General features: G+C 45.7%; 1 protein-coding gene across 1 annotated transcript in view; it reads left to right on the forward strand.

Moving 5' to 3' along the window:
• The first annotated feature begins 201 nt into the window (after positions 1–201).
• Positions 202–19,617, forward strand: part of tex261 (testis expressed 261) — a 28,574-nt gene continuing 9,158 nt past the window's right edge. The window contains exons 1-2 of the mRNA XM_059965857.1: positions 202–361; positions 16,665–16,744. Coding sequence (XP_059821840.1) covers positions 292–361; positions 16,665–16,744 — 150 coding nt within the window. The 5' untranslated portion in view covers positions 202–291. The remainder of the gene's footprint in view (positions 362–16,664; positions 16,745–19,617) is intronic.

Consider the following 19,617-nt stretch of genomic DNA (forward strand, 5'->3'; position numbering starts at 1 on the left):
TGCCGTTTTCCCCCTCCCCGCAGGCAGGTGACGCTGTGGCCGGAGTTTCGCTGCGGCGCTCTCCTTCCCTGCCCGTGGGTGGCGCGGTAGCCGGAGGTTGGCCCCGCCTGTTGCCTCTAGCCTGACAGTGGCGCTATAGGCGGAAACCCGCCGCGCCGGTTTACCTCCCCGCCGATGGGTGGCGTTACAGCCGGAGGTTGGCACGGTCGGTTGCCCCGCCCCTTTCGCTCTTTCCCGACGAGCTGTCGGTGCTTATTTGCGCCGTGTGAGGCGCTGGGTCTTGGCGGCGCGATGTGGTTCCTCTACCTCCTCAGCTGGTTCTCGCTGCTGCTGCAGGTGGCCTTCGTGACACTGGGAATCGGTGAGTGAGCGCGTCGGGGCGGCGGTACCTCCGAGATCCGCGACCTGTGGCCCTCTCTACCGCGATTTCCTTGTACGTGGCCGGAGGCTCGCGCTCAGGCGCAAAGCGGATAGCCCACCTCAATCGGGGGGCTGGGGATCCTTTTACCCCCGCCTGGAGTATCAGGGCGGGGATGGTGAGGGCAACGTATACAGATACACCTAAGCCAATCATAGTGCAGGACTTCCTTGTCCTCAGTCTTCTGACCAATTGAACGGCTCCTGACATCAAAGCGAAGCGACTCGGGCCAATCAAAGTACTCTGATTTGCCAGGAACTGCGCGTGCAAGCGGTTGATCTCTATTGGTCGGTGGGCAGCCAATCAGAGCGTTGTACTGGCGGCTCGCTGTATATTGCAGCCAATCAGGGGTAAGGCGCTAATTTTGGATGGTCCCGGGGCAACGATGGGTGAGGGTGACCCCACCTTAGAAAGGCTGCAGCAGGGGCATTCCGCCCACCCTTCTCTGTGCCCACTGGACCAAGAGAAAATCTGTAATGGGGAGGAGGGCTTTCAGTCACGGCTTTGACCTTAGAAACAGGTTTATTATCACTGCTTTTTATGAAGTGATATCAGTTGCTTAGCGACGGCAAAGTCATAAAATTGATATAAATTGGTTAAGTACATAATTAGTGCCTAGAATGCAATAGAGAGGCATTGTTTATTGGTTAATTATCCATTTAGAAATTTGAAGGTGAAGGGGAAGAAGTTGTTCCCAAAGTGTTGACTGTGTGTCTTCAGGCTCCTGTATCTCCTCCCTGATGGTAGTGCCAAGAGGGTGGCATGTCTTAGAATGTGAAAGAGGAGTTCCTAACTACAACACTTTTCCAGTACTGTGCTTGTTAGTTATAAAAATCCACTGTGTCACTTGGTTTTCCTTTATCTGTTCTAATTAAAGTTTTCAAAGTCGGTTTTAGCCTTGATTAAGAGATTGGGAGAGTTTAGACAAACTTGGGTTGTGCACTCTGGGGTACTGGATGCCGAGTGGAGAGCTGATGGAAGTTTTTAAGATTAGGCGAGACATAGGTAGGGCAGACTTGGAGTCTCTTTCCAAGGGTAGAAGTGTATTAAATGTACCCAAGTGGGCTTGTATTTATGATGGGGTAGGTTTAAAGGGCATGTGGAGGACAAGTTCTTTGCATGTTGATAGGTTACTGAACGGGTTGCTGGGGCGAGTAGTGAATGTGACAGTGGATTTTAACAGGTTGTTCAGTAGACACACGCGATTCTGTAGATGCTGAAAATCTTGAGCAATGCACACAAAAGGCTGGAGAAACTCATTAAGTCAGGCAGTGTCTGTGGAGGGAATGAACATTTTATACATGTTCTGCATTGTTATTGTTTTAATCATGCTAAATGTAAGATGAGTGTTATGCCATATCCCGGTACATGTGACTATCAATTATAACAGGACTGGGAAGGTGTCAGTGCTGTGGGATTGGCACAGGAAGAAGGAAAGATAGTGAAAAGTATAGCACATCCCTGAGCTGGTGTCCATGTGCTTTATATGGTCACTATCAGTCCCTACTGATTAAATCTCAGGGACATACAGCACAGGAAAAGGCCCTTTTGCCCAACTCGTCCATGCCTATCCCCATCTACATTAATCCCATTTGCCTACATTGGGTCCATATCCTAAACCTTGCCTATTCATCCTTCAGTCTGAAGTGCCTGTCGATCAGGCCGGTGACCTGTCTGAAGACGGTGGCCAGTCTGAAGTGCCTGTCGATCAGGCCGGTGGCCTGTCTGAAGTGCCTGTCGATCAGGCCGGTGGCCTGTCTGAAGTGCCTGTCGATCAGGCCGGTGGCCTGTCTGAAGTGCCTGTCGATCAGGCCGGTGGCCTGTCTGAAGTGCCTGTCGATCAGGCCGGTGGCCAGTCTGAAGTGCCTGTCGATCAGGCCGGTGGCCAGCCTGAAGTGCCTGTCGATCAGGCCGGTGGCCAGCCTGAAGTGCCTGTCGATCAGGCCGGTGGCCTGTCTGAAGTGCCTGTCGATCAGGCCGGTGGCCTGTCTGAAGTGCCTGTCGATCAGGCCGGTGGCCAGTCTGAAGTGCCTGTCGATCAGGCCGGTGGCCTGTCTGAAGTGCCTGTCGATCAGGCCGGTGGCCTGTCTGAAGTGCCTGTCGATCAGGCCGGTGGCCTGTCTGAAGTGCCTGTCGATCAGGCCGGTGGCCTGTCTGAAGTGCCTGTCGATCAGGCCGGTGGCCTGTCTGAAGTGCCTGTCGATCAGGCCGGTGGCCTGTCTGAAGTGCCTGTCGATCAGGCCGGTGGCCTGTCTGAAGTGCCTGTCGATCAGGCCAGTCACCTGTTTGAAGTGCCTGTCGATCAGGGTGGTCATTTGTCTAAATTTTCAGAGTTTATTATCAAAGTGCATATGTCACCACATACAACCCTGAGATTTATTTCCTTATGGGGATTCATAGTAAATCCAAGGAACATAATAGAATCTGTGAAAGGCCACACCCAGAAAGAGGAACAAACAACAAATGTGCAAATACGACAGTGTAAAAAATAATAACTAAATATTGAGAACTTGAAATATAGAGATACTAGTGATTACCTGTCTGAACGTCTGGAATAAATCTGATTTGATCACCTTCTCTGGCAGGAACCTGAGGGGCAACTTCTTCACCTAGAGCATGGGGTTCACATCCTTTTTTATGCCATGGACCCCTAGAATTAACAGAGGAAGTGGTTAAGACAGGTACATTGAAAAGTGCATGATAGGAAAGGTTTAGAGGGATGTGGCCAAACACGGACAAAAGCCTGGTTGTCTATTGTGAGGTCCCAGAAAAGGCTGTTGTGTAGAACAGATGGGCCTTAGAGCATAAGTACAGGAATGCTGGAAGTGATGTCCCAGGTAGGCAGGGTGGTGACGAGGGTGTCTGGTACGTTGCCCTTCATCGGTCAGGGCATTGTGTACAGTAGGTGGATGTTACAGTTGTACGTGATGTTAGCAAGGCTGCATTTGGAGGATCGTGCTCAGCTTTGGTTGTAGCTTATAACAAAGATATCAGTACACCAGGAAGATTGCAAAGATTTGCAAGGATGTTGAACAAGTTAAGTCTTTATTCTTTGGGGCATAGAAGGTTGAGGGGGGACTTGATAGAGGTATTTAAAATTATGAGGGAGATAGATAGAGTTGACATGCATAGGCTTTTCCCATTGAGAGTAGGGGAGATTCAAACAAGAGGACGAGTTGAGAGGGGGCAAAAGTTTTGGGGTAACACGAGGGGGAATTTCTTTACTCAGAGTGGTAGCTGTGTGGAACGAGCCAGTAGAAACGGTAGAGGCAGGTTCGATATCGTCATTTAAAGTAAAATTGGATAGGTATATGGACAGGAAAGGAGTGGAGGGTTATGGGCTGAGTGCGGGTTGGTGGAACTAGGTGAGAGTAAGCATTCGGCATGGACTAGAAGGGCCGAGAAGGCCTGTTTTTGTGCTGTAATTGTTATATGATGTTGCCAGGACTCAAGGCCTGTGTTATAGGGAGAGGTTGGACAGGCTGGGACTTTATTCACTGGAGTGTAGGAGACCAAGTCGTGGCCTTGTACAGGTTAGCATGACACTGTTACAGCTCAGGGCATCAGAGTGCAGAGATTCAATCCCCATGTGTTCTCTAAGGAGTTTGTATATGCTTCTGTGGAATGCCTGGATTTCCTCAGGGTGCTCTGGTTTCCTCCCGAAGTCTAAAGACGTACTGGTTAGTCATTTTAAATTGTTCCATAATTGTTGGTTGTCTGTTGGTTCCCCTGATGGTGTGACCTGAGCAGGAGGAGTTTTGCAGTAAAAAAGCCATTGCACTGGGGCAGTTTCACTCTCTTGGCCTCAAAAACCTTGCTCCAATGGTATGAAAAATAGTCAGGACTGGAGACCTCCTCAGCTGCAGTGGATAGCCATGACGCCTTCTGAGTCTTGTTGTGCCCTTCGCTCTCCACAGAGCATTTCAGCAGCGGCTGCTTGACTGGTCTCATCTGTCAGAACTGGGTTTGCAGGCTAGGCTAGGGGTATCCTTATCTCACTGCGGCTGGAGGCTCCCAACTACCCTCACCTGGTTTAGCCTGCCTGTCGAAGTGGTGTACCAGGGTGCGGCCGCTGTCACATGCAAACAGCTACTTGGAGCCACAGGTGAGAGCTGGGTGTCCGGTGGAGACCAAAGGTGGACAATCTGCCTTTGAGAGCATGACAAGCCCGCCAGCGAGTTGCTACCCCTCCCTGGACACCCTGCTCACTCCGTGATTGGGCTAGGGGTAAATTGGTGGTCTGGAAGGGTCTGTTCTGCACTGTATCTCTAAGTAACTCAATAAATAAATTCATGATGAGCATAGTTAGGGCGATTGTGCAGTCTTTGTCCCGGGGCCAGGAAATTCAAAATGATACAGGCACCGCTTTCAAAGTTCAAAGTCAAGTTTATTATCAGAGTTAATACATGTCACCACATACAACTCTGAGATTCTTTTTCTGTATTCATACTTAGCAAATCTATAGAACAGTAACTATAAACAGGATCAATGAACAACAAACCAACAAACTGTGCAAATACAAATATAAATAAATAGCAATAAATAATGAGTGTGAAATTAAAAATATAACGTGATCCTTAAATGAGTTTAGCTATCCCCTTTTGTTCAAGAGCCTGAGGTTGAGGGGTAGTAACTGTTCTTGAACCTGGTGGTGCAAGTCCTGAGGCTCCTGTACCTTCTACCTGATGGCAGCAGTGAGAAGAGAGCATGGCCTGGGTGTTGAAGGGCCTTGATGGATGCTGCTTTTCTACGGCAATGTTTTGTGTAAGTGTGCACAATGACTTGGGAGGGGTTTTCCCATGATGTGCTGGGCCATTTTATCACCCAGAGGTTGCTGGCTATATGGAGTGAACTACCAGAGGAAGTGGTAGAGGCAGGTGTGATAACACATCTAAAAGATACTGGGAATAGTTTGTGGATAGGAAAGGGATATTGGTGTATCACTGAGAAATGGGACTAGCTTGGATGTTTAGCATGGAGCAGTTGGGCTTGTTTCTGTGCTGAATGACTGACTCTCTGTGTGAGGCAGAAGGAGGGCTTGAGGAGAAAGGACAATGGATTTACTGAAATCATTCTAAACTGACTATAAATCTTTGTCAGATAGTCTGAGAGAAAGACAGCAGAGATGTTTGTGGTTGTGATAAAGGAGAGTTGACGCAAAATTTTCCACTTTTGGGTGTGGTCACAAGAGGCAATAAATGCAGATGAATCACTAATGACTCCAATGGGGACTGGAGTGAGCAGGGACAATGTGGGAGTCCCCTCCCACAGGGAATTGTGTCCTAGAATATTACAGCACAGTACAGGCCCTAGATCCACAGTGTTGTACTGACCTTTTAACCCAGTATGAGATCCCACATATGCCTTCATTTTTCTGCTATCCTGACTTTTTAGAGTAGCTTGTGATTGAGCTCACTTGGGGAAAGGCAATTTTGAATTGAGCGTTGTGTAATGAACCTATTAGATCAGGGAGCTTAAAGTAAAAGAACCCTTCGGAGGCAGAGATCCATAATATGATAGAATTCACCCTGCAGTTTGATAGGGAAAAGTTAGTCAGATGTATCAGTGGAGTAAAGGGAATTACAGAGGCATGAGAGTTGCTGGCCAAAGTTGATGGGAAGGGGTTACTAGCAGTGCCGACGTCAGAGCAGCAATTGGCTGGAGTTTCTGGGGGTAATTCGGAAGGTGCAGGATAAGTACATCCCAAAGATGATATATCTAAACGGAGGAAGAGGCAGCATTTGACAAGGGAAGTCAAAGACAGCATAAAGGAAAGGAGAGGGCACATAATATATTAGTGGGAAGTTAGAGGATTGGGAAGGTTTTAAAGACTAACAGAAGGCAACTAAAAAAACTATAACACAAGTAAAGATGAAATATGAAGAAAAGCTAACCTATAGTATAAATAAAGGATACCAAATGTTCTTTCAAATATGTAAGGAACAATAGAGAGGTGAGGGTGTATATGGGATCACCGGAAAATGCACCGGAGAGGTAGTAATGAGGTTGAAGGAAATGGTGGATGAACTTGTATTTTGCATAAGTGTTCACCATGGAAGACACTAGCAGTATGCCAGAAATTTGCGAATATGGGGGGCAGAAGTGAGTGTAGTTGCTGGTACTAAGGCAAAGGTGCTTGGGAAGCTGAAAGGTCACCTGGACCAGATGGATAGCACTCCAGTGGTCTGAAAGAGGTAGCTGAAGAGATTGTGGAGGCATTCGGAATGATCTTACAAGAAACACCAGATTCAGGAATATTTCCGGAGGAGAATAGCTAATGTAACTTCACTCTTCAAAAAGGGAGAGAGGCAGAAGAAAGTCAGCCTGAGTTCAGTGGTTGGGACGATGGTGGAGTCCATTATTAAGGATGAGGCTTTGTGGTACTTGGAGGTGCATGATAAAATAGGCCACAGTCAGCATGGTTTCTTGAAGGGGAAGCGTTACTTGATGACAGATCTATTGGAATTCCTTAAGGAAGTAACAGGCAGGATAGACAGGTGAGTCAGCGGATGTTGTTTACTTGGTTTTTCAGAAGACCTTTGATAAAGTGCCACGCTTGAGCCTGTCCATGGTATTATAGGAAAGATGCTATTGTGAAGAGACGATTGGCTGACTGTCACGAGGCAATGAGCGGGAATAAAGGGGGCCTTCGTTGGTTGGCTGTTGACTAGTTAACAGGGGTCGCTACTGGCGTTGCTTCTTTCCACATTGTATGTCAGTGATTTGGATGAGGGAATTGATGGCTTTGTGGCCAAGTTGGCGACGATACAAAGATAGATGGAGGGGCAGGTAGTATTGAGGAAGTAGTGAGTCTACAGACAGATTGGGAGAATAGGCAAAGAAGTGGCAGGTTGAAGGAATAAAGGCATAGATTATTTTCTAAATGAGGAAAAAAATTCAAAACTCGGAGGTTCAAAGGGACTTGGGAGTCCTTGTGCAGGATTCCTTAAAAGGTTAACTTACTGGTTGAGTTGGTGGTGAGGAAGGTAAGCAAGAGGACTAGAATGTAAGAGCAAGGATGTGATGCTGATGATTCACAAAGCATCGGTCAGACTGCACTTAGAGTATTGTGAGCAGTTTTGCTTTCTTATCTGAAAGTATTGAGAATGTCTCTATCAGAGCAGGTGTAAGTAGCCCCTTCCCTCCACTAGCTTACAAGCAACCCTTGGGCAAGCTTCCCCCTCCCCCCCCCCCCCCCCCACATCCGATCAGGGTTATGTGAAGCCATGGGAGCAGGGAGCAGGTCGTATGAGCAGCTGGTACATATCACAAGCCCTGGTTATGACACTCGGCAGACTGTCTCTGAAGAGTATTGATGATGGCTGGGTCACCCGTCTTGTAGGGACACTGCCCAGAAGAAGGCAACAGCAAACTACTTCTTGGAAAAATCTGCCAAGAACAGTCATGGTCACAAATGAGACTGATTGCCCATGTCATACGACATGGCACATAATGATGATGATCTGAAAGTTGTGCTGGCATTGGAGAGGGTGCAGAGGAGACTCATAAGAATGATTCCAGGAACAAATGGATTAACTTTTGAGGAGGATTGTGCTCTGGGCCTGTACTCACCTGAGTTTAAAAGAATAAGGAGCATCTCATTGAAAGGCTTAAGTGGATGTGGAGCGGGTGCTCCCTATAGAGGGAAAGTCTAGCATCAGAGGGTACTGCCTCAGAATAGAGAGATGAGAATGAATTTCTTTAGGCAGAAGGTGGAATTCACTGCCATAGACGGCTGTGGAGGTCAATTTATTGGGGATATTTAAAGTGGAAGTTGATAGGTTCTTGGTTAGTCAGGGTGTCAAAGGTTATGGGGAGATGGCAGGAGAATGGAGTTGAGGGGGATAATAAATAAGCCATGATGGATTGGTAGAATAGACTTGATGGGCCAAAAGACCTGATTCTTCTCTTTTACGGTCTCATGATATATCCATGTGCCTATCTAAGAGTTTCTTGAATGCTCTAGTAAACTATTATTCTGCTTGGTCACGTCAACCTGCACCTGGACCATAGCCCTCCATACCCCTCCCATCCAAACTTCTCTTGCATGTTGACATCGAGCCCACACACACCCTTTCTGCTGATAGCTTGTTCCACATTTGACAAGACCTTTTGGTGCACGTCCTACTTTTAGAGTCATAAAGACATAGAGCACTACAGCACAGAAACAGGCCTATCAGCCCATCTAGTCTGTGCTGATATATTGTGCTGCGTACTCCCATCGACCCGCACTTGGATCATAGCCCTCCATACCCTTTTGACCCAGGTACCTATCCAAATTTCTCTTAAGCGTTGAAATTGAGATTGTATGCATCACTTGTGCTGGCGGCTTGTTCCACACTCTCACCACCCTCTGAGTGAAGAAATTGCCCTCATTCCCTTTAAAAATTTCACTTTTCATCCTTAACCAATGACCCAGCCAAACTCAGTGGAAGTAGCTGCATGCATTTACCCTCTTTATACCCCTCATAATTTTATATGCCTCTATTAAATCACCCCCCCCCCCCAATTCTACAACACTCCAGGGACAAAATGTCCAAAGCTATTCAACTTTTCCCTGTAATTCAGGCCCCCCAGTCCCATCAACATGCTTGTAAATTTTCTGTACTGTTTCAACCTTTCCTGAGAGGGAACTTCTTGAGGCAGCGTTCATTATCTATTCAGACATCTAATGGCAGAGGAGAAGCTGTTCCTAAATGGTAGTAATTAGAAGAGGGCATGTCCTGGATGGTGACAATCCTTGACAATGGATGCTGCCTTCTTGCTACATTGCCTTTAGAGGGTGCCCTTGAAGGCAAGGATGATGGAACTGTATTGAGCTTAGTTTTTCCAGTCGTGTACATTGGCACCTCCACACCAGATGGTAATGCAGTGAATTAGAGTGCTGTGCATGGTACATCTGGATAAGTTTGCAAGAGTCTTTTGGTGACGACATAAATCTCCTCAAACTCCTAACGAAATATAGCTTCCGGTGTGCCATCATGATTGCAGCAATGTGTTGGGCCTTGGATCGATCTCCTGAGGTGTTGACACCTGGGAACTTGAAACTGCTGACTCTAAGTAAGCAACTTGGCTAGCATGGATGAGTTGGGCCAAAGGGCTTATTTCTGTGCTGTATGACTCTTAACTCCTGGTTCCAGCTATTCAAAACAATAATAGCCTATCCACTCTTTCGTCAAAGTTCCAGTCTAGACAATACCCTGGTGAGTCTCTGAAATACCTTCTTCAGAGGGAACGGTGATTTCCTGCAGGGATTCCTTGGGTTTTCCAGCTTCCCTTTAACTATACCCAGTCCACTGAGGTTAGGTGTGACTAAAGCTAGGCAGAAGATAGTGTGGGCATGGGCTGAAGGGCCTGTGTTTGAGCTGTAACACTCTATGGCTGTGATTATCCTCTGGCAGCAGGTCCTGCATACCCACCACTCTCTATGGGGGGGGGGGGGGAAGTTTCCCCTTTGTTTCCTTCCCTTTGCACCTTTAACCTGTGCCCTTAGTTTTAAACTTCACTAGATGGTTTAAAAAGAACATAGTGACCGTTCACCTTTTTTATACCCCTTATGATTTTATACACCCCCAACAGGTCATCCTGATCTTGTTAGAAAGACAAGAGATTCTGTAGATATTTGAAATCCAGAGCAACACACACATAGAATTATAGAACATAGAACAGTACAGCACAGAAATGGGCCATTTGGCCCACAATGTTGTGCTGAACCAGTTAAATTAGTAATCAGTTGGCCAACTAATCTATAGTGCCTATTAAAAAGTATTCACCCCCCCCCCCCCCACCCCGGGACTTTTCAATATTTATTGCTTTACAACATTGAATCACAGTGGATTTAATTTGGCTTTTCTTTTGACACAGAAAGACTCGTCAAAGTGAAAATTCATCACTGGTTTAGTCATTTGGTTTTAGAAATCATATAATTAGTTAAATGGAGATCTGTTTTTGGAGACCTGTGCATAGTCAAGGAGTTTCAATTGATCGTAATAAAAATACACCTGTGTCTGGAAGGTCTAACTGCTAGTGAGTCAGTATCCTGGCAAAAACTAAACCATGAAGACAAAAGAACACTCCAAGCAACTCCGCAAAAAGGTTATAGAAAAGCACAAGTCGGGAGATGGATACAAGATTATTTCCAAGTCACTGAATATCCCTTGGAGTACAGTCGGGTCAGTCATCAAGAAATGCAAAGAACATGGCACAGCTGTAAATCTGCCTAGAACAGGCCATCCTCAAAAACCAAGTGACCGTGCAAGAAGGGGACTAGTGAGGGAGGCCACCAAGAGACCTATCACAACTCTGGAGGAGTTATGAGCTTCAGTGGCTGAGATGAGAGAAATGGTGCATATATTAACTGTTTCCTGGGTGCTTCACTAGTCGTAGCTTTATGGGAGAGTGGCACTGTTGTGGGGGATAAAGAACTCTCATGAAATCTCAGCTAGAGTTTGCCAGTAGGCATGCAAGAGATTCTCAAGTCAACTGGAAGGAGGTTCTATGACCTAATGAAACCAAAATTGAGCTTTAGGCCATCAGACTAAATGCTATATTTGGAGAAAGTCAAACAGCGCACACCACCCCTACCATGAAGTATGGTGGTGGCTGAATCATGCTGTGGGGATGCCTCACTGCAGCAGGCCCTGGAAGGCTTGTGAAGGTAGAGGATAAAATGAATGCAGCAAAATATGGGGAAATCCTGTAGGAAAACATGATGCAGCCTGCAAGAGAACTGCAACTTGGAGATTTGTTTTCCAGATGGACAATGACCCCAAGTATAAAGCATAAAGTACACAGGAATGGCTTAAAAACAACAAAGTTAATGTCCGAGAGTGGTCAAATCAGAGTCCAGACCTCAATCCAATTGAGAATTTGCGGCTGGACTTGAAAAGGGCTGTTCACTCACAATTCCCATGCAGTCTGACAGAGCTTGAGCAGTTTTGTAAAGAATGAGGAAAAATTGCACTGTTCAGATGTGCAAAGCTGATAGAGACCGATCCACACAGGCACAAGGCTGTAATTGCTGCCAAAGGTGCATCTACTAAATACTGACTTGAAGGAGATGAATACTTACGCAATCAATTATTTTGTGTTTTATATTTGTAATTAATTTAAATCACTTTGTAGAGATCTGTTTACACTTTGACACAAAAGAGTATTTTTCTTTTGATAAGTGTCAAAAAAGCCTAATAAAATCCATTTTGATCCAGTATTGTAAAATAATAAAACATGAAAACTTCCAGGGGAGGAGGGGTGAATACTTTTTATTGGCACTATAATCTCCTCTGCATGCTCACAATGTCCATATCCTTCCACTTTCTTCATTCATGTTTCTATCTGAACATTTCTTAAAAGACCCTAATGTTTCTGCCTCCACCACCACCCAAGGCAGTGCATTCCAGGCACCCACCTATCTGTGTTTCATTTAAAAAAAACCTTCAATCCTTTAAAATTTCTCCCTTAACCTTAAATGTGTGCCCTTTGGTATTAGACATTTCAGTCCTGGGAGAAAGATTGATAGTCTCTGTGACTCTCATAACCTTATAAACCTTTATCAGATCCCCCCTCCCTACGACCTCTGCTGCTCTAAAGAAAACAACTCAAGTTTGTTCAAACCCTCATTAGAACACACACCTTGCAGCATCCTGGTAAACCTCTTCTGCATCCTCTCCATAGTGTTGACATCCTTCCTGTAATGGTACAACCAGAACTGTATGCAACTTTCCAGTCCTGATGGAGAGTCTCAGCCAGAATTGTCGGGTGTTTATTCTTCTCCATAGATGCTGTTTAATTTGCTGTTAGTGTGTGTTGCTCCCAATGCTGTTAATTGTCTATGATTCTATGTACTTCAGGAGTCAACTCCAGTCCTTTCGCGCTTTGCTGGCACCAGTCACCCCTCCCTGAGCCCCTCAACCCTTTACTTGATTATTCAGGATTTGAATGTCACTGACAGGGCCAATATTTATTTATTCATTTAGATACAGCGTGAAACAGGTCCATGAGCTGCACTGCCCAGCATCCCAGCTATTTAAATCTAACCTAATCACAGGAAACTTATAATAACCATTAACCTATTAATTGTTGCGTCTTTGGAATGTGGGAGGAAACCAAAGCCCTCGGAGGAAATTCATGCAAACTGCTTGCAGAAGACAGTGGCAGAATTGAACTCTGAACTCTGACACCTGAGCTGTAATAGCATTGTACCGTAGTGCCTAGTTTGATGGCCATTGCTAATAGGAGACAGTGAGCCTCTTTCATGAACTGCTGCAGTCATTCTGGTGAAAGTTCTCCCAGGGTGCTATTGCAGGAATTAAATTGGAATTGGTTTATTATTGGTGCATGTACTGAGACACAGTGGAAAAACTTAGATCCGTACAGATCGGTGACAGAGCGCAAGAAATCTTTGATTATGTAGGTTGATTTACCAAAGCAATGAGTCCATGGAGGGGAGGCTGGTTTCTGTGCTGTGTCCGCAACTCTCTGTGGTCTTGTGCAGAGCAGTTGCCAGAAGATGCTTTCTGTCGTGTACTGATAACATTGGTGAGGGTCAAAGGGGATATGTCAAACTGCTTTAGCCCCCGGGAGAGGTTGTTGACGTGACACCGTGTCACTAGGCTCTGATCTCTATCCTGTACTCCAACTCATCAGTGAGGCCATCAAAGGGAATTTTTTGAATTGAATTGACTTTATTACTTGCATCCTTCATATACATGAGGAGTAAAGATCTTTACGTTATGTCTCTATCTAAATGTGCAATTTATAGTAATTTGTAATAAATAGTATGTACAACAGGACAGTTAATGTAACATAGAAATATAATTGTATCAGCATGAATTAATCAGTCTGACGGCCTGGTGGAAGAAGCTGTTGTGGAGGCTGTTGGTCCTGGCTTTTATGCTGCAGTACCGTTTCCCAGATGGCAGCAGTTGGAACAGTTTGTGGTTGGGTTTCCAATGATCATTTGGGCCCTTTTTATACACCTGTCTCTGTAAATGTCCTAATTAGTGGGAAGTTCACATCTACAGATGTGCTGGGCTGTCTGCGCCACTCTCTGCAGAGTCCTGTGATTGAGGGAGGTACAGTTCCCATACCAGGCAGTGATGCAGCCAGTCAGGATGCTCTCAATTGTGCCCCTGCAGAAAGTTCTTAGGATTTGGGGGCCCATACCAAACTTCTTCAATCATCTGAGGTGAAAGAGGCACTGTTGTGCCTTTTTCACCACACAGCTGATATGTACAGACCAGTGAGATCCTCGGTGATGTGGATGCTGAGGAACTTAAAGCTGTCCACCCTCTCAACCCCAGATCCATTGATGTCTGTAGGGGTTAGCCCATCTCCATTCCACAACCAGCTCCTTTGTTTTTGCCACATTGAGGGAGAGGTTGTTTTCTTGACACCACTGTGTTAGCGAGATGACTTCTTCCCTGTAGGCCACCTCGTTATTGTTTGAGATTAGGCCAATCAATATAGTATCATCAGCAAATTTAATTAGCAGATTGGAGCTGTGGGTGGCAACACAGTCATGGGTATACTGGGAGTAAAGGAGGGGGCTTAGAACACAGTCCTGAGGGGCACCTGTGTAGAGGGACAGAGGTGAAGGAGCCCACTCTTGCCACCTGCCAGTGATCCGACAGGAAGTCCAGGATCCAGCTGCACAAGGCAGGGTGAAGGCTGAGGTCTCTGAGCACCTTGTCAAGCCTGGATGGAATTATGGTGTTGAGTGCTGAACTGTAGTGCAAGAACAGCATTCTCACATGAGCATCCTTGTGTGTAAGGATGGTGTGTAGAGCTGTGGCTGTTGCGTTATCTGTTGATCGGTTGTGTCAGTAGGCAAATTTTAGGGGGTCCAGTGTGGGTGGCACATGCTGCAGATGTAATCCTTGACCAGCCTCTCAAAGCATTTGCTTATTATTGAGGTGAGTGCGACAGGATGCCAGTCGTTCTGCTCTTTTTAGGTACAGGGACAATGGTGGATGTTTTGAAGTAAGAGGACACTCTACACTGGGAGAGGGAGAGATTAAAACTGTCTGTAAACACACCTGCCAGTTGTGCTGCACACATCCTGAGTACTCGCCCTGGGATGCTGTCCGGTCCCGCAGCCTTGTGACTGTCCACTCGTTGGAAACACCTGCGTACCTCAGCTCAGAGATGACCAAGCCGCAGGTCGCATCTGCAGGTCTCCTCGGGGGTCAGTGTTGGCGACATCAAACCGAGAGCAAAAAAGATTTAGCCCTCCTGGGAGAGAGGCAGTGATGTTGGCAGCACCATTGTGCTTAGCTTTGAAGTCTGCAATGGTGTGCAGACTTTGCCGTATGCTGCGTATGTTGGTGGAGAGTTGTGTCTGGATCTTGTCCCTGTATTGTCCTGTTGCTGCCTTTATATCTGCACAGATCGTAGCTGCATTTCTTGAGTTTCCGTTGGTCACTGGCAACGTAAGCTCTGTGTCGTGCGGAACTGTTGATCCAGGGTTTCCGGTTTGAGTAGACCCTAACCAATTGCTGGGGAACAACATCTTCATCATGAAAGACATTCCACTTGACGTCACCAAAGCAGTCCTGTAGCATGGAGGCCGATTGGTCAGACCAGCAGTGGACAGTTTTAACTATGGCCTGTACCTCGGCAGCAGCAAGATGGAGGAGTGATCTGACTTCCCAAACGGTGGGCGGAGGACCGCTTTGTAAGCGTTGCGGAAGAGAGAGTAGCAGTGGTCGAGTGTGTTATCTCCCCGTGTGTTCACCTGGATATGTTGAGAAAACCTTGAAGAGAATTTAGACAGTGACGCTCTGTTGAAGTTTCCAACGACGATGAAGGCAACCTCTGGATGTGCATTCTCCAGCATGCTGATGGTCTCACACAGTTCCTTGAGAGCCAGATCAGTATCAGCCTGTGGTGGAATATACACAGCCGTGAACTTCCTAGGCAGCCAGAAAGGTCTACACAGCAGCACCAGGTACTCTAGGTCTGGAGGAGCAGCTGAGTTTAATGGCTGTGGCTCCTTGATCCACAGCTGGTCAAGCACTGCCTTAGAGATTGGAATGAGCTGCCAGAGGAAGTGGTAGAAGCAGTATAACTCGTAGGAGTATGGTGACTGGTTAGGAACTGTTGTCTGGAGATCTGTTCACTACAATCTACCTTGTTATGACCTTGGATTTTATTGTCTGCATTGCAATTTCTTTGTAACTGTTGCATTATATTTCTGCTTTCTGTTTTGTTTTCCCTTGTACTACATTACCACAAGAGATAGGACCAGAATTAGTATTCAGCCCATTGAGTCTGCTCCACCATTTTTTATGGCTGATTCTTTGCTCAAAAGATACAAGCCCTTCTTCATTTGACCTCTCCTCATAAGACATATTCTCTAATCCAAGCAATATCCTGGTAAATCTCTTCTGCACCCTCTCTGAAGCTTTCATATGCTTCCTATAATGAGGTGACCTGAACTGAACACAATATTCCAAGTGTGGTCTAACCAGTTTTATAGAGCTGCAACATTACCTCGTGGCTCTTGATCTCAATCCCCCAGCTGCTAAAGATTAACACTCAATACGCCTTCTTAACCACCCTATCAACTTTCACAGCAACTTCGGGGGATCTATGGACGGGATGGTGAAATGGTCTGTCAGGGTGGTATGCAAATTTACAAAAAAAACTTATTTAACAATTGCAACATTTAAAAGACGTAGAACGATAAATCAGAATCTGGTTTGATATCACTGACGTGTTGTGAAATGTTGTTTTGTGACAGCAGTACATGCAATACATTAAAAAAAAGCTAAATTGCAATAATAAATTTTTATATATACTTTCTTCTGGGTTGGTCATTACCTAGATGATAGATTTCATCACACGAATTCATACATCTTCTAGCTGAGGATTTTTCATCTCCTATGGATGAGGTCTTTGGAGCTTCTGCTAGTGTTTCTGTAGCCTGGTGTTTTTACGGGATAGGGTTGTGAGTCCCGTGTCCAACCCCACTCCCCCATGGGAGAATCCATAGTGGAGTTGCATGCCCTGGAAAGGAAAGTTTCCCAACCTTTTTAATGCCATGGACCAATACCATTAAGCAGGGAGTCAGGGAACCCCTGGCTTAGAGAGAGATGGACCAATTACTGGCATATGAATCTAACTCGGGGCATCTTGGTTCACATGATGAGTTAACTGAAGAGCCTGTTTTCCTGCTGTAAACTCTGTGATTCTGTTACCCAGTGGCTAATGTGGGTATGTGCCTTCTCTTTTTGCATGTCTACAGCTGCTGGCTTGTACTACCTGGCAGAGTTAATAGAAGAGTACACCGTCATTACCAGTCGCATCATCAAGTATATGATATGGGTGAGTATCCCACACAGGAGGAAAAACTGTTCTGGGTTGCTCACTTCCTGATCGTTCTGCATAGGCCTCATTGTACTGGCTAACTAACACAGTGGCCATTTGAGAATGCAGATAAAAATCAGGATCATTATCCAGTTAAAATAACTGAGGGGTTGTTAGTAAAACCAGAATCAAGCCGAGGACTTCAAGGTTATAAGATTTGTTTGTTTATTGTCATCTAACAGTACATGTATACAACCAAACAAAATAATGTTCCTCCAGGCCATGGTGTATCCACACAAAACATACATCACACACAGCACAAAACCATTTATTACCATAAATAAGTTAATAAAATATAATTCAAAATATGCAGCACAGGTAAACAGCTGTCTGTCCTGGTGACAAGACCTTGGTGGTGGCAGGGTATTCTTTAGTCTCAAAAGTTGTTCTGGCAGTCCTAGTCCTGATGCTTCCTGACAGTACTGGATCAAAGAGATTGTCGGATGGGTGGTGGGGATCCTCAACAACACTTTGTGTCCTCCGTCTGCAACACTCCTGGTAATTGTCACAAATAGGAAAGATGGTTTATTATACACAAGTGTAAAGTGTAAAGGAGAACAAAATGTTACTCCAGATCCGATGCAGCATTAAGATAAACTCAATAAGCATAAAAAACACAATTGATAAAAAGCAAAGTAAATATAAATACACAAGATAGTTTATACACAGATTGATCGTATGTATGTAAAGTGTCTCTTGGAGTATCTGTACAAAAGGTGTCTCCGACAGAAAATGGTGGGATGCGGCGGGGTGAGTTAATAGCTGAGGGTGCTGATTAGCCTTGTTGCTTGGTGAAAATAACCATTTTTGAGTCTGGTGGCCCTGGCGAGGTGGAGGTTAAGCAGCATCCCTGATGGGAGTGGGACAAACAGCCCATGAGCAGGGTGGGTGGGATCTTTCATGATATTCTTGACCTTTTTCCAGCATCTTTCTGTTTATCTGTCCTTGATGTTGGTAGGCTTATAGGAATGACTTGAGTGAGGGTAGAACTGCTCTGGTAAAGGGGAAAATGTGCCTGGAGTCAGAGGGGTTTGGGGAGGTCCTTTATGAATACTTTGCATGAGGTCAGCCGAGAACAGGCTAATGTAGTGGAACATGTTGAGATTAAGAAAGAGTTGGAGCTTATGAAAAGCATAGACTAAAGAGCAGAATTCAGCCATTCGGCCCACCAAGTCTGTTCTGCCATTACATCATGGTTGATTTATTTTCCCTCTCAACTCCATATTCCTGCATTCTCCCCACAACCTCTGATGTCCTTACTAATCAAGATCCTATCATCCTGTGCTTTAAGTATACCCAATGATTATTAGGATAGATAAGTCACGAGGGCCAGACAAGATGTATTCTGGGTTTCTATGGGATGCGAGGGAAGAGATTGCTCGGGCATTGACGATGATACTTGCACACTCCTTAGCCATGAAGGATTGGAGAAGGGCAACCTCTTCAGAAATGTTATGGTGGAGGGGAAGAAGCCCTTCCTGAATCATTGAGAGTGAGTTTTCAGGCTCCTGTACCTCCTCTCTGAGGGCATGTCCTAGATAATGGGCTCCTTTGTGATGGATGCCGTCACCTTGAGACATGATGTTTTGAAGATATTTCAAGATGAAGAAGTTTCTTTGTGCTCAGCATGGTTCTCGTCCCTTACTGTGGCAGAGGCACTGAGGCACTTGGCATCATTCTGAGCTGTGGAGATACTGCTGAAAAGGGCCTGAGCTAGAGGAGTGATGTTGTAACTCTTTGAAGGGTTCTTATGTCTGCATCTCTTACAAAGCAGCAATGACTGAGAGGTTTTGTCAGAGTGGATGTAAAGAAATTTCCATTTAATCTGCAAATGAAGTTTTAAAGTGCCTGTTGGTGGCTAATGGATCTGACTGAGAACTCGAGGGAATGACTTAGTAGTCTGGTTGTTAGTGTAACACTTTATGCACCAGTAATCCCAATCCCGATTCAATTCCCACTGCTGTCTGTAAGGAGTTTGTACTTTCTCCCCATGGTTGTGTGGGTTTCCTCCACATTTCAAAGATATACGGATTAGTAAACTGTGTGCAAGCTGGATGCATGGTGATGCTTGTGGGCTTACCCAGCTTATCCTTCAATTGTGTTGAATGTTGATGCAAAATGACACCATTTCACTGCTTCAATGCACACTTTATTTATTAGAGATTTAGCACAGAGCAAGCTCTCCCAGCCCAGTGAGTCGCACTGCCCAGCAATCCACCTATTGAACCCTGGCCTAATCACGGGACAGTCACAATGACCAATCAGCCTAACCAGTTCTTTGGTCTTTGCACTGTGGGAGGAAACTGGTGGACCCAGAGAAAACGTATGTGCTCACAGGAATGATGTTCAAACTTCTCACAGACAGTGTTGGAATTGAACTCAACTTCAACTGTAATAGCGTTGCACTGACTGCCACACTGCCATGGCTGGAGTGGGTCGTGGACATATAGACACAGACAAACGCACCCCTGTTCAATCTCATCCAATGTCCCAGGCCAAGAACTTTCAACAGGACTGAGAGGGCAGATGCCACAATAAAAAGGTGGGGGAATAGTACAAGCTGGCAGTTGATAGGTGAGGGGGAAGGTGGGTGGGAGAGTATGGGGGAAAGGACTTTTCTGAAGGGTCTTGGCCCAAAATATCAATGGCTCAGACCCCTCCGCAGATGAGCCCTGATGTGCTGAACTCCATCAGCAATTTGTGTGTTGCTAGCTCTCTTCCTTCAGTTGGCATAGGTAGATCATGAACTAGTGACAAATTTATCTTTAAGAGAACCGTTGAAAGTGGAAAACCAGGTAGATAGGTGGTGAAGAAGGTGTTTGGTATGTTGC

Source organism: Hypanus sabinus, chromosome 3 (assembly GCF_030144855.1).
Source record: "Hypanus sabinus isolate sHypSab1 chromosome 3, sHypSab1.hap1, whole genome shotgun sequence".
NCBI lineage: Eukaryota > Metazoa > Chordata > Chondrichthyes > Myliobatiformes > Dasyatidae > Hypanus > Hypanus sabinus.